Source organism: Macaca nemestrina, chromosome 1, assembly GCF_043159975.1.
Source record: "Macaca nemestrina isolate mMacNem1 chromosome 1, mMacNem.hap1, whole genome shotgun sequence".
NCBI lineage: Eukaryota > Metazoa > Chordata > Mammalia > Primates > Cercopithecidae > Macaca > Macaca nemestrina.
The window spans coordinates 136500889-136516360 of NC_092125.1; the positions used below are offsets into that span (position 1 = coordinate 136500889).

Below are 15472 nucleotides of genomic sequence, written 5' to 3' on the forward strand. Positions count from 1 at the left end.
TCATGCTTCCTCCATGTTACAAAAATGGAATCGTATCAGATGTATTCTACTTAGGTTTGGCTTCTTTCAGTAATTATGATGTACACTACCCATGTTCTGCACGTAGCAGTAGCTTGTCCATTTTATTTACCATACAATATTCCGACCGGGCATGGTGGCTCACGCCTGTAATCCCAGCACTCTGGGAGGCCGAGGTGGGTGGATCACCTGAGGTCAGGAGTTCGAGACCAGCCTGACCAACATAGAGAAACACCGTCTTTACTAAAAATACAAAATTAGCCTGGCATGGTGGTGCATGCCTGTAATCCCAGCTACTTGGGAGGCTGAGGCAGGAGAATCACTTGCACCTGGGAGGCAGAGGTTGCGGTGAGCTGAGATCACGCCATTGCACTCCAACCTAGGCTTGAAACTCCATCTCAAAAAAAAAAAAAAAAAAAAAAAAAGCAATATTCCACTAAATGAATACACCACAACATATTCTGCTGCTGTTGAACATTTGGATCATTTATAGTTTTTTGGACTACTACAGTGTTCCATGAATTTTCTTGGACATATCTTTTAACATACATATGTATATATTCTCAGGTATGTTAACTAGGAGCGAGTTTACTCCTCCTAGGAGTAAACTTTGAGTTTATGTCAAAGAATAGTATATGCTCAACTTCAGCAGATATTCCAAGTTTTCAAAACTGGCTGTCACCAATATTTTATTACCTATCCTTTTAATTTTAGCCACTCTGGTTATGTGCATAGCGGTATCTCATTTGGAGTTAAGGCTCTCAATCCAAACCTAATCTACTCTTTGCTTATCAGGGGATAGCTTTTAGGGGAAGTAATAGCTAAAGGGAGACCTCAAGATACTTAACACTGGTCATGTGAAGTGTGAGGTGGAGGAAGGTTGGTGCAAAAGGCAGGCCAACCCACAATATTCCATGCATGAGAGCAGTGACATAATGGCAGCAAACAACTAACATCAGGAGAAAGCATGCCAGGTTACAGGATACACCATTACTTTTGGGACAGAAGCATAAGCAAATAGGGTGGAAGTAGAACAGAGGACAAAGAGCAGTAATCTCAGAAAAGGCCTTTACCCTGAGCATGAACAGGACCTACTGCATGGGCGTAACTTAGATATGTGCATTTGAGAAAGATATGCACTGGCTGTACTAGGCAGAAAAAATTCCAAGAGGGAAAAGAAAAAGAAAGTAGTTTATAAAGATAACTGTTGTAGTAATATAGCCAACAGATGAGTGTGTTTGAGCAATACAAGTAGCAGGAAAGATGGAGAAAACAAGGCAGATAATTAAAAAGTGTGAACTAATAGGACCTGGTGATTTCAAGAAGGGATGTGGAAGAATTCATGGTTAATGCATACCCATTTGCATGTCTTCTATTATGAAACCCTATTAAAATGCCTAGAAGTGAATGAATATAAAATAAACAAACACTGAAGGGAGGGAAGGTCATCATTAGCTGAGAATAATTTTATCAAATTCCTGGAACACAGAAAATGAATGGAACCAAATAGACTGGAGACACAGTGAACACACAGCAAACAGGAGTTATATTGGTAGCAGTCACAGGAACCAAATTAGAAATTGGCAGGTTCACAGGAGGAGGGAGTGCGTGAAAAATGGATGAACAGAAAGTCTAGTTCATTAACAAAGAGCTAAATTTCTCTTCTCCCTCCTCTGACCAACTTGTACCCTCACCATCAAACAACAACAACAAAAAAAACCTCTCTCTTAAAGGCACCAGAATTTCCTTCTTTCTTTATTTCTTTTTTTTTTTTTAAGAGACTGGGTCTCATTTTGATGCTGAGGCTGGAGTGCAGTGGTGTGACCAGTTCACTGCTGCCCCGAACTTACCTCAGTCTCTCAAAGTGCTGGGATTACACGCACGAGCCAAAGTGCCCTGCTGGTACCAGAAATTCTAAAGGGAGTTTTGTGACCCAGAATAAGAGCTCTTTGGTATTTGGGGGGGATGGGAGTAACAGCTTGGTAGACACTCTTCATTACTTTATCCTAGAGGAAAGCAGACAACTTTAACAAAATATAATTGTCCATTCTGAAATATGAAGAGACAACAAACAGGGGATGAAGAGAGTGAGAACAAGATAAACATAAATGCTAACACTGAAAAAATAACTCAGCATAGAGTGATATATTTTTTAAATACTGTAATTAGTATCCTCAAAGTACTGCTGTCACAAGACATAACTGACTACAAAAAAAAAGATGACCAAAGGAGATTGAAGGGCTTTAGAAAATGAAAAATAAAATTGTAAAGCATTTTTTTCAACAGAAGAACTTTGCACTGATTATTCCTTCTGTCTGAAGTAAGTGGCTTATTCCCTAACCACTTTGAAGATCATTATTCAAATATCCCCTCTCAATGGGGCTTCCAACGGTCATCCTAAGTCCCCCTCCTCCACATCCATGCGTAGGCGCCAGCTTTGTTCTTTTTTTTGGCAGAGTCTCGCTCTGTCACCCAGGCCGGAGTGCAGTGGCGCATCTGGGATCACTGCAAGCTCCGCCTCCCGGGTTCAAGCAACTCTCTCTGCCTCAGCCTCCGAGTATCTGGGATTACAGACATCTGGCACCATGCCCTGCTAAATTTTTTTTCTTTCCTTTTTGTATTTTTAGTAGAGACAGGGTTTCGCCATGTTGGTCGGGGGGGGGGGGTCTTGAACTCCTGACCTCAGGTAATCCGTCCGCCTCAGCCTCCCAAAGTGCTGGGATTACTGGTGTGAGCCACCAAGCCTAGTCCCCAGCTTTATTTTTTACGTGTTCCTTTTGTTTAATCTTTTAACGTGAGAATGTGCTTGCAAATTACTTAAATAATAATGAAATAGAAATGGGACATTAAATGCCATTTTAAGAGGACACTGTGTGCGCTAAGGGAATAAGGAATAAGCCAAAGAAAGACAAACGACACATTATCTCACTTACATATGGAATCTAAAAAAGCAGAACTCACATCAGTAGAGTAGAAAGATAGTCACCAGAAGCTGGGGGAGGGAGGAATGAACAGGGAAAGGGGAGATGATGGTCAAAGTACAAAGTTTCAGACAGGAAGAATGGTTCTGGTGATCTACTGTACAGCATGGCAACTACTGTAATGCATAATATTGTATGCTAATGAGTTCACTGATGGCTGGCAGCCCCACTTCAGGATGGGGACTGGTCACCTGAAAGACCAAGGCATGATTAGAGGCTTATTATCCTTTGTACTATCCTATACAATAAACTAGTAAATCTCAGTAAATGTTTCCTTGAGTTCTCTGTGCTGCTCTAGCAAATTAACGAAATCCAAAAAGGGGGCTGTGGGAACCCTAACTTAAAGCTGGTCAATCAGAAGTTCCAGAGGCCTGACTTGCTGGTGTCTGAGGACATCTTGTGGGACTGAGCCCTCAACCTGTGGGATCTGATGCTATCTCCTGGCAGATAGTGTTGAAACTGAGCTAAGTTGGAGAACACTGTAGACCTGACTGCTTGCTTGCCATGTGGAAAAAAAATTCCCTCACATTTCTGGCCGCAGAAGCCTTCTGTGTTGATTGTTGTGGTGTGAGCAGAGGAAAAACAGTTTTTCCACATTCCACTGTGTACTAAAGGAATTTTAAATGTTCTTACCATAAAGAAATTGTAAGTATTGGAAATGATGAGCATGTTAACTAGCCATATTTGGTCATTCCACTATATATATGTATTAAAACATCACTTTGAACACCGTTAAGTATATACCATTATTTGTTAAAAATAAGTTAAAAATGCAAAAAAAAATCTAAGTAAAAAGAAAGAACAGCAGATATTTTCTTTTGGTATTCTTCCTCTTGATAATTATTAGAAGCGTACATTCTTTTTCAAAAGAAATTAAAAATTCATCATCAAATTAAAAAAACAGCTGAAATTTCAGTCCTATCTTTTAGGTAAAAAGTTTTACAAGCTTATTTTTCATAAACTATCTAAACCATTTTGTCACTTTGTAAAGTGACAAAAATCTATGAGGAATAGTTTTCCGTTACATTTTTATTAAGAAAAAGTCTGTATTTTACTGACAGAGAAAGATATCATTAGTTTTAAAACTATATTAAAACAGCGAAAGTTTTAGATAATTACAGCAGTCTTATAATGTAGGTCAGAAAACATTCTAATGCTATTTTTAAATACATTAATTTTAAATAATATCTTCTACATTACATTTTTAAAACATCAATACATTCATATATTCCTCATCCTTAAGATTTCTTTTCCAGGAAAACCATTAACACATCTTCAAAAATGTTTTTCCATAAGAAATTAAAACTTATAAAAAAAGTCAAATAACCAAAGGCACTGAACTTCATACCTTAAATTCTAAGCAGGAGAGTCGTATAAATAGTTTATGCTAATAACAAATCCTACCTGATAAGCTTCTCCACAAAAATTTTAACTTGCAACAAGAAAAAGAACATTTGATCAGGGGTTTAAAGGAATTTAAAATGACATAGTATTTAATACTCAGAAACATTCTGCATGAAAATACCTTAAAAATAACAAGAAGATGCCTATAAGCAACATCTGAACAGGTAAACATTTCCTTCCTATTAATGTTTATGAGATTCATAATATGTTCTAGGCCATTTTATTTATGCACCTACACATACTTACTTGGTTTAATGTATTATCTGTCTTTAGTTCTTTGTGATTCGAGTACTGGATATATATCGGTTGGTTACGAAGGTGAGGTGTCACGGCAGAATAGTAATTAACCATAGTAATAGCTGCTTCCTCGGTTGCTAGTTCCAAAAATGCCTGAAAATTTAAGTAGCACAATTTTTAATACTATAAATTCAAATAAAATTAATATCTGAGCAATCTATTCAGTTGATTTTAATCAATTATCTAGAATATAATCTTTCAAGTTACTTTTAAATAAGTAGAATTAGAAATCTCTTGTTGAAGTTTAGGTATACAGTTAAAGCTAACCTCAGAAGAAAGTTAGAACTGAGTACATGCTGCTTCTACCTTCCACCTATGATTTTTCACACCCACAAATCTATTCCCACAGCAAATGCTAGAGAAAATGTAAATATTTTCTAGCATCAGAATTTTACCACTTCTACCCTAGAGAATATATGATTTCCAAGTCATTTAAAAAGCAGTATAATTATACAGAGACAAAGAAAAACATTACAAATTAAATGTCAGATTAACATTAAGTATATAAAAGGGAGTGTTAAATTTCATAAATTATTCTAAATGGCATCATTTAATATTTTTAAATAAAATTGCATATTCTCATAAAGTAAGCTTAAGGAAAGATGCGACTAGTACTTCTACTGATTTCTGGTATCCAAGACAGAGCCACAGTAAAAGAAATACTTCATTTGTATTTTCCACAATTTCATAACAATTACTCAATTACAGCCCTAAAGTGAATTCAAAAGGCAAAGTTTAAAAACTATAGTGATTCAATTTGGCTACCTAGCATTAGTTTCCCACAGATACCTACTTGAAAAACTGAGAATACAACTTCTGTTCTTTAAGAAAAATAACCTACTATTTTCTCCCTTTTACAATTAATTCACACCTGCTGGATAGTTTGGGGTTTAACATTTCATAAACCCCAAAAAAAGTGTACCTGATTTTTTCCTTTCAGCATAAGGATGTTGGTCACCTTACCAAAAGGTAAGCCTAAAGCAATAACTTCAGTTTCTGTTACTTCCCCAGGTAATTTTCGAATATGAAGTACACGAGAAGGAGCACCATCCATTTTATCTTCTCCTTTAAATTTTTTACTATCATTACCATTGGCTGAAAGACATTAAAAAATAGTCTTTATATATCAACAATAAAAGAATGTATGAATCTTCCTATTTATGTAAAAAACTACAAATTTCCAAAAAGAACTTAAAAACGTATCTGAGAATACTTAAATAATTCTTAAAAATTCAAATGCTAGGCTTTCAAAGGAATAAAATCCCATCCACCTATTATTAAATGAAATTATCAATTAGTTAAGATTGCTGTTAATGTGTTTCTCAATAGTATTATAAAGAGTAATTATTAATAACAACATTAAAATGTAATCTCATAAAGAAACTGTCCAATGACTAAAGAATACAATCACAGTCACGTGCCACATTAACTACATTTTGGTCATTGACAGGCCACATATACAATGGTGGTCCCATAAGATTATAATACCATATTTTTATTGTACCTTTTCTGTTTAGAAACATCAATACTTACTACTGTGTTACAACTGCCTCCAGTATTCAGAACAGTAACATGCTATACAAGTTGGTTGCCTAGGAGCAAAAGGCTACATATACCATATAGCCTACATGGGTAGCATGTTTGTGTAAATGTACTCTATGACATTTATGCAGTGACAAAATTACCTAACAATGCATTTCCCGGAGGGTATCCCCATCACTATCTCCAAGATTTATGACTGTATCTTGTAATTTAATCATCTTATAATGAACTAATATGAATATTTTTAAAAGTGAAAAAACTAGGTTGACAAAAATTAGGAAGATAATTTTACCTGAGAAATGATAAATTGTTTGATTTGAAAAACGTACTTGAATGTGGGATCAAAGAATGTAAAGTTTACAAAACTGATAATGCAGTCAATCCAATTATGGCTTATCTACAATGAGCTTCTTCTAATATATTACTATTACCATCTAAACTACCTAATATTTTGTGACTATTAAGATCAATATACTCTAAATCACTCATGAACTTAATTATCTTATTCTATTACCATGAGATTTAAAGTAATATAATTTAATCAACAAATTAGTTAACGGCCTTCATTCCAAATCTTCACCAAAAAATAAAAACATTATTCAAAATGCCTATAAAATAGGTAATATTTAAATAGAGTTGTTTGAAGGACTTGCAATCTACTATGCCAAATCAATGGTTCTCAATCTTTTAGGATCTCAAGGATATTTCTGAGACTGTAGCTAAAATGAAGGATCTTGACACATTCAGAAATATACATGTATACTCCATTTTGTATAAACCTTTAGGTAATTTATGGTATTTCCCAAAACATTCAACACAACCTATAAACAATATAATGTGTTTGTATATGTTCAACAATATCTGTAAGACTGTAAGATTATCTTGGTCTCCAAAGTGTCTTCAAAATTAATTCACTCATTAATTCCTTAAACATTTACTGGGTATTCAGGGATGTGTCTAGCAACGTTTTACGTTCTGAGGGTACAGCAGAGTGAACAAAACGATTATGATTCCTGATACCTTATAGTGGGGAGCTGGACTAACTAGTACCTGAACCAGATACTTTCTATGGTATGTGCTATGAAGTAAAACAGTGATGTGCTTAAAAGTGACTTTGTCTAGGACTGGAAGATGATGGTAGTAATTATTTTACTGGATGACCACAGAAGGTATCTCTAAGAGATAATATATGGACTCAAGCTATACTTAAGTCATATTTTACTGTAGGAGTTTCACTTAGGTTTATATACTTGAACAGCTAGCCAATGCATTTAAAAATTCCCTTAGGTTGTCTTTGTACAGAAGAGTAAGCTCTGGCTTCTGAATATATTACCCTGAAAATCTTGGCTGGCTAGCACTTCACCACTCCAGAAATATGAAAAAACTACAGGAAGCTGGCCGGGGTGCAGTGGCTCACGCCTGTAATCCCAGCACCTTGGGAGGCAGAGGGGGATCACGAGGTCAGGCGATCAACACCATCCTGGCTAACACAGTGAAACCCCCGTCTCTACTAAAAAAAAATACAAAAAATTAGCTGGGCGTGGTGGCAGGCGCCTGTAGTCCCAGCTACTCGGGAGGCTGAGGCAGGAGAATGGCGTGAACCTGGGAGACAGAGCTTGCAGTGAGCGGAGGTCGCGCCACCGCACTCCAGCCTGGGCAACAGAGCGAGACTACGTCTCAAAAAAAAAAAAAACTACAGGAAGCTATCCCATGTCCTTTCACTACTGACAAAGATTTATGTGGGCACAGGGCACCTGAATTTGTCAAAAGGAAGAGACTGAACTTTGCATTTTGTAGTATCTTATCTAACAAAATCATCTCGAGGCCAGTTAACAGAAAATGTAAGCTAAAGCACAGAATCCAAAAAATATGCATATACTTTAAAACATGTAATTGGCACACACAACAACTGGCATCAGTCAACAAGGAACACATATTCTTCTGATACAGGACTAAGACCTTTTTTTGACAAAGCAGTCTGAATACTGAAACTCGATAATCTGTTCTCGTTCATTAGTTTGTTTGAATAACAAGAACAAATACTTCACAGTCCAACCTAAAGCCCCATGTGTTATAGGTTATGGTATCACGATACTCAAAAAAGTAAATTTCAGTTTCTCCTAATTTGGTCTGTCCTTTTCCTTCTGGGAGAAAGACAAGGAAAAAAAAAACACCAATAAAGATACTACCTATCGCTGTACCCATAAGGAGAAAAAAGGCTTCCCCTTTCAAATGATTTTCCAAAAATAATTCCCAAAAGGCAAAAGCCTGCCTAAACCTATTATTACGGAAATTAAATAATTTACTTTGGATTTGTATTGGATGTTTTCTGGACAGCGGATGTTGAGCAGAAGTACAACAGCTGAATAACACAGAAAGAAGGTAGGAAACTTTTGAGAATCAAAAGACAAAGATCTTGACGTCTTAGAAAAATACAGAAAAGACATAATTTTATTTTGCATCAATATTTAACATTCACTGCTAATTAACTACATGCCAAGCAATTTATAACTCTCAGATTGCTATCATTACGACCTATCAACCCCATTTACAGGTAACAATTAGTTAAATGCCCAAGATTAGATAGTTACTAAGTGGTACAGACAAGAGGTAGTAGAGAGAGGATTAAACTCAGGGAGTATGATTCCTAGTCTGTGCTCTTAAACAACTACACTATAGAAGGAACTCAAATACAAACTTTACATTACATACAGGTTGCCTAAAAAAGATCTGTCCTTTTCTCCCAAAGACCAAGCCAGTTACTGTAGTAAACGATCAACATTTGCACCACCTGACACTCCCTCAGTTAGTTAATAGCTTCCAGAGGGTGACTACTAAGTATTCATATCTTAATGCCAAATGTTATAAAAGTCTTCATTTTAAATAAATGATACTATGAGAATGTGGGAATGGGGACTCCTTTAATAATATAACAAAGCCTATTTTCTAATATAAAAACACTCCAGCAACACTGAAAAAGGGCCCAAAATTTTGTGGTTCACAACTTACAAAGCATTAGGTCTGCCTGTGTTACAGTTCTACAGTTCTTCAGCATCTTCCCACAACCCTGAATAGGAAAGGTCTACTGAGGGAATGAAAGAGATCTTTCCCTTCCATTCCTCCAGGAAACCCAGAACTTTTGTTTGGGTGTGTAAAAACCAGTAATAATTCAAATGTTTATGTTCAATTAAGAAGGTATGAGGTAATGCTTTTATTTATGCATATAAATTTTATTCATTGCATATGAATGTAAAAATCTTTAAGCACACCATTTTCCATATATTATTCAACTCGTTTAAAGCCTCTTGCTTAGGGAAGATGTTCATGTACTCAAAGATTCAAAGCAAATAAAATTTTAAAATGGTTTCTACTTGAATATTTCTCTTTCAACCTCAAAACCAGTTTTCTACCTCAATTCTAAAGCCAGCATCTTCACCTCTATCAGTACATCACTTTTCTCCTGCTGACTGACCTTTGTTCTCCACTAGCTTTTACCTGCAATTTTTACATAAATGGGTGTCGAATTTTACATAAATGGGTGTCGGCAAGATCATGGGTAATTTTTAAAATCACCACATCCATCAGTCGACAAGGAACTGTGAACCCTTTCTTCCTCACTGAATTTCTCTAATAGCACCCCTAAAATTTCCACTTCTACTTTTCTCATTTCCCCGACTCATCTGACACTTGCTTTGAATCCCGATTACTCATTAATTCCCCAAAACTGTTAAGTTTCCCATGCTGTTTTTGTTCCGATACTCTACCTATCTTTACTTATTAATATAAACACTCTAGCACTGGGTTTCACAGTATCTATCTATCTATCTATCTATCTATCTATCTATCTATCTATCTATCTATCTATCTCTATCTATCTATCTATCTATCTACCTGGCCTACTTTCTCATATAATGTGTAAATTATTTAGTCCTACTCATTCACCATTATACTTTCAACTGTGTACCAATATAAAATACAACACTGCAAAACCTTATGCTTCCATCCAGTGAAAACTAGTGACAAAACTTAAGTACATCTTCATTCTCCAAGTCTTTCAGAGGCACACATTTATAAAAGTTTTCCTAACTCTCTTTATCAAATACGAAACTGAGAGGCAAAGCAGTTTTAATTCTAAGCAGTTTTAGATTTCAAAGCAAAGCAGTGTTTTCCAGCTTTAGAAAAACAAAAAATAAATAAATAAAAAGACTCTAAGAAAAAAAATGAATGCTGCTACTCTTTCCTGTATGAGAAACAAATTCCAAAGAAGACTTAACAAGAAAAAAAGCAGGTAGATTCAGATAGGTGGTACTTCTGTTATTCTGTTGGCTGTTTCTGCAACACCCACCACACAAAAAGCCTCACGAGGTTTCCGTAAAAGGAAACCTATTAACTCTTGTATTTCCAAGTAGTTGTGTGGCCTAGTTGTCCAAAGTATATTAGGCATGAGCTGGAAAAACACAGAAGGCACCTAGAGAATGCTCTCACTACCTTTATATGCAAGAAGATAACTTGTTAAAGCCTTCATAAATAGTAAAACTATGAAATAATCTACTGGAATACTCTCAAAACATTATAGCAAAACGAAATGACATCACCTCAAAAATATGTCTGTAAAAGTCAAAATGAAAATCTTAAAAGAGTTCTAAGTAAAATGTTCCAGACTCTTTGGAATGGTTTAACTGCTTTCAGGTAGAGCAAAATGTCATGTTTAGCAATAATTTTCAAAAAATCCTGCTATTATAGAGTAACAATCAGCACTGGCAGAAATACGTATACCTAAAGGGATATTCCAGTTCCATATCTACAAAGAAATCACTAAAAAATTAAAGAGACTATACCTTAGAATTGTCAAGTCTCCTAGTCACTGCTAAATAGTTACAAATTTAACAAAATCAAATTCTAATGCTACTTGGGAACAGTTGTATTTTTGAAATATTTCACTTTTATATCTCTCGAAGGAACCAATTCATTAGAAAATGTCCTTACTGTATCAATTTATTAAACATTTATTTACCTGAGATTAAGTTTCTAATAAAATGAAATTTTCTAACCTGTAAAATTAATTTTTTCTTTGACAAAAAGCACCTATTCAACAGGTACAGAGAAAGAAAAGTCTGCATAGGTAAGAGAAAGGCTGTTGAGACAGATGCCTTAGGAAACAATTCTACAGTAAAATCTATTACAAGAAATATTTTAGATAAAGCTGGAAGCTGGAACATAAAAATGAAATCCTGTACTATATCTGATAACCATAAAAGTGTCCTTGTAACATTGTCTACCAATGTCCTTTTGAGTCATCTGAATTACATGGATTATTTTTCCAGGCAAATATAATTACCAATTTTTAAAGGTATTTTATGCTATTTGCTCTTATAAGCGACAGTATTCAAATTGGTGTCTCTTAGAATATATGCAGACTTTCTTTTTTTTTTTTTTTTTTTTTTTTTTTGAGACGGAGTCTCGCTCTGTCGCCCAGGCTGGAGTGCAGTGGCGCGATCTCGGCTCACTGCAAGCTCCGCCTCCCGGGTTCACGCCATTCTCCTGCCTCAGCCTCCCGAGTAGCTGGGACTACAGGCGCCCACAACCGCGCCCGGCTAATTTTTTGTATTTTTAGTAGAGACGGGGTTTCACCGTGGTCTCGATCTCCTGACCTTGTGATCCGCCCGCCTCGGCCTCCCAAAGTGCTGGGATTACAGGCGTGAGCCACCGCGCCCGGCCGAATATATGCAGACTTTCATCTTTGTCAGAAAAAAATAGAAAAATCTTAAAACTCAGCATTTCCTCTGTACGCAGAGGTTAAATAAACTGACTTCTTGTGTTAAAACAAGCTTAAAGGAATTTTATGCCATCATTACAAAAAGATTAGATTGATTCTTTGGTCATGAAGTACACCATATATCATCCCTAATGCATAGTTAGAAAAATAGAGCAGTAGCAGATTATTCTTTCTTTCCACCAAAAACGAGTCTCCTTTGTTCTCCTACTTTTCCCCCTTTGTTAATGGCATCATCTTCCACCAACCCAGTGATTCTAAGACAAAACTCCTTCATATTATTCCAAACTTGTCTTCTTCCAGATAACTCGTTTTAACATCTCCTGCATATTCTCCTTCCAAGACCCTAAAATTCAGGACCTTGGTATCTTTGGAATGAACTACGGTAATGTTTTAAAACTATTCTCCCCTCTATACAATACTGCCTCTGAAATACAAATGGAACAAAAATTCTTTCTAAAATGTAAATCTGGTAAAGTCCAAGCTACACACACACACACACACACACACACACACACACACACACACACACCCCAAATCCCATATCTAGGCCCCTGCTTACATGGACTCACCTAGGCATTCCCAATCTCATATTTCGCATTATAGCAAGACACAACTACTGGTAATTCAGAGTTCTCAGAGATAATCTACTGCTTCAAACAAATTTTGGATTTGTTTTGCAACTTAGTTTATTAACATAGGACGTTTCCATCACACCAGAAAATGCTACCATATTCCCTTTCTGTTAATCTCCAACATTCTGGTTTCTAAACAAAAAACTAATGATCTGCTCTTAAACTTTCAAGAAATTGAATCACTCTATGTACTCTTTCAGGTCTGTCTGGTTTCTTTTGCTTCATACAATGCTTAATATTCACCCATGTTTTCGCATGTATTACTAACCACTCTTCTGTTATTAGTAAGTAGTAATATATTGTATGATCATACCACAATTTATCCATTTTCCTGTTGATAAACATTTGTGTTATTTCAAGTTTGGGACCATTATCAGTCAAGTTTTTGATACACATACAAGTTTTACAGCAAACATGTTATTACTGGGTAAAAAACTAAAAGTAGAAGTTATGGACCATAAAGTACGTTTATGTTTAACTCCGTAAGAAAATGGCAAACTAGGTCAGGCACAGTGGCTCACGCCAGTAATCCCAGCGCTTTGGGAGGCCGAGGTGGGTGGATCACAAGGTCAAAAGAGCAAGACCATCCTGGCCAACATGGCGAAACCCAGTCTCTACTAAAAATACAAAAAATTAGCTGGGTGTCGTGGCGTGCGCATGTAGTGCCAGCTACTCAAGAGCCTGAGGCAGGAGAATCACCTGAACCCAAGAGGCGGAGGTTGCAGTTTAAGCCAAGATCATGCCACACTGCATTCCAGCCTGGTGACAGAACAAGACTCTGTCTCAAAAAATAAGAAAAAGGCAAACTATTTTCCCAACTATGTTACATACTCAGCAGTAATCAAAGGCAGTTCCACATCTTCATCAACATTAGGTATTGCCAACCTATTTGATTTTAGCCATTCTAGTTGGTGTAAATTGTCTCATAATGGTTTTGACTTGTGATTACCTGATGGCTAGTGTAATCTTTCCGTGTGCTTGTTACCCATTCTTATAATGTCACTTCTTTTGCCACTTAAAAAAATTGGGCTGCTCATATTTATTGGAGTTTTTTTTACAAGTCTTTTGGGATACAAGTCCTTTATCATTGATACGGTTTGGCTGTGTCCCCCACCCAAATCTCCTCCTGAATTCCCATGTGTTGTGGGAGGGACCTGGTGGGAGGTAACTGAATCATGGGGGCAAGTCTTTCCCATGTTGTTCTCGTGATAATGAAGTATGTCTCTCGGTTTTAAAAAGGGGAGAGTTTCCCTGCACAAGCTCTCTTTTCTTTGCCTGTTGCCATCCATGTAAGATGTAGATTTGCTCCTCCTTGCCTTCCACCATGATTGTGAGGTTTCCCCAGTCACATGGAACTGTAAATCCATTAAACTGGTTTCTTTTGTAAATTGCCCGGTCTCAGGTATGTCTTTATCAGCAGCATAAAAATGGACTAATACAGTCATATATATGTACTGATATGTAAATATTATATTCTCCAAGTCTGTGCCTTGCCTTTTCATTGTCTTAACAATGTCTTTTGAACAATGTCTTTTGAAATTTCCCATGCTGATGGAGTCAAGTTTATATATTCCTTTAAGATGAGTAATTTTTGTTTTAAGAAATCTTCATTTATCCCAAAGTGGCAAGTATACCCTATGCTTTTTCCTAAAAACTCTATACATTAGTTTTTATATAATCTCATTGTTTTATATGCAATAAGGTAGGGTTTGAGTTTCTTTTGTTTTTTTGTACGTATATTCAGCTGTTCTAGCACATTTGTTTAAAAGCCTTCTCTTTCTTCATTGAGTGACCAAGGCAACTTTAATGCATGAGTTATTCCCTGATCACTATGTCACTAACTATGCTAGCACTAAATTGTTTTGGATTAACTACAGGTTTGTGGTGAGTCCTGAGAACAGTGGCAAAATTTACTTTTTCAAAATTGTTTTAATTATTTTAGCTCCTTTTTATTTCCACATAAATTTTAGAATCTACTCTCAATTTAGAAGTCCTTATAGATTCAATGCCATCCCAATTTAGGGAGAACTGGCATGTTAACATACTGAGCCTTCTAATTCATGAACATGGTCTATGTCTTCATGTAAGTCTTTTTAAAACTTCTCTTAGCAGTGTTTCATATTGGTACAGATGTCTTACACATCTTTTGTCAAGTTTTTTTCCTGATATTTTTTGTCTGCTACTTTTAATAAATGGATTTTTTAAAATTTCATTTTTTAAGAATTTGCTGCTAGTATAAGGAGACTATTTTTGTATACAGAACTTGTATCCTATAATTATTCTAAATTCACTTATTAGTTCTACCAAATCTGTTGTAGATTCCTTTAGGTCTTCTATTTTAAAAAGCATGTTGAACAGTGAATAAGACAGTTTTCTTTCTTCCTTTACAATCTTTATGTCTTTGATTTCACCTGCTTTAATGTAAGCAGAAAGTTAGGGGGAAAAAAATTGAGAAAACAGACACCCTTGCTCCATTTCTGATTTTAAGAAGAAAACATTCAATATTTCCCCATTAAGTATGAAATTTGTTGTAGGTTCTTAGATACCCCTTATTTACATTGTAAAAAGCTCCTTCTCTTACTAGTTTTCTGAGAGATATTTTTCCTTCTTCATTCTATCACTGTGACAAATTACACTGAGTTCATTTTCAAATGTTAAACAAACCTTACAATCCTGTGGTTAAGTCTCAGAATTGCCTCTCATATTCTACTGGAGGTGATTTACCAACATTTTCTTAAGAATATATGCATTTAGGTTAATGAGAAATACTAGTCTGAAATCCTGATATATTACCCTTGTCAGGTTTTGCTGTCAGTTATAGT

At 35.8% G+C, this 15472-nt stretch overlaps 1 protein-coding gene across 6 annotated transcripts in view; it reads right to left on the reverse strand.

Annotated features, from left to right (window-relative positions):
* LOC105485441 (polypyrimidine tract binding protein 2) overlaps positions 1-15472 on the reverse strand; it is a 93247-nt gene that overhangs the window by 39491 nt on the left and 38284 nt on the right. For 5 of the 6 annotated variants that reach the window (XM_011747794.2, XM_011747797.3, XM_011747796.3 and 2 more), the window contains exons 4-5: positions 5623-5795; positions 4650-4793 (exon numbers count right to left, since the gene is read on the reverse strand). In XM_011747794.2, the coding sequence (XP_011746096.1) occupies positions 4650-4793; positions 5623-5795 (317 nt within the window). Of the gene's footprint in view, positions 1-4649; positions 4794-5622; positions 5796-6233; positions 7805-15472 lie in introns of those variants that run through there. The other variant, XM_011747798.3, reaches the window with a different exon arrangement.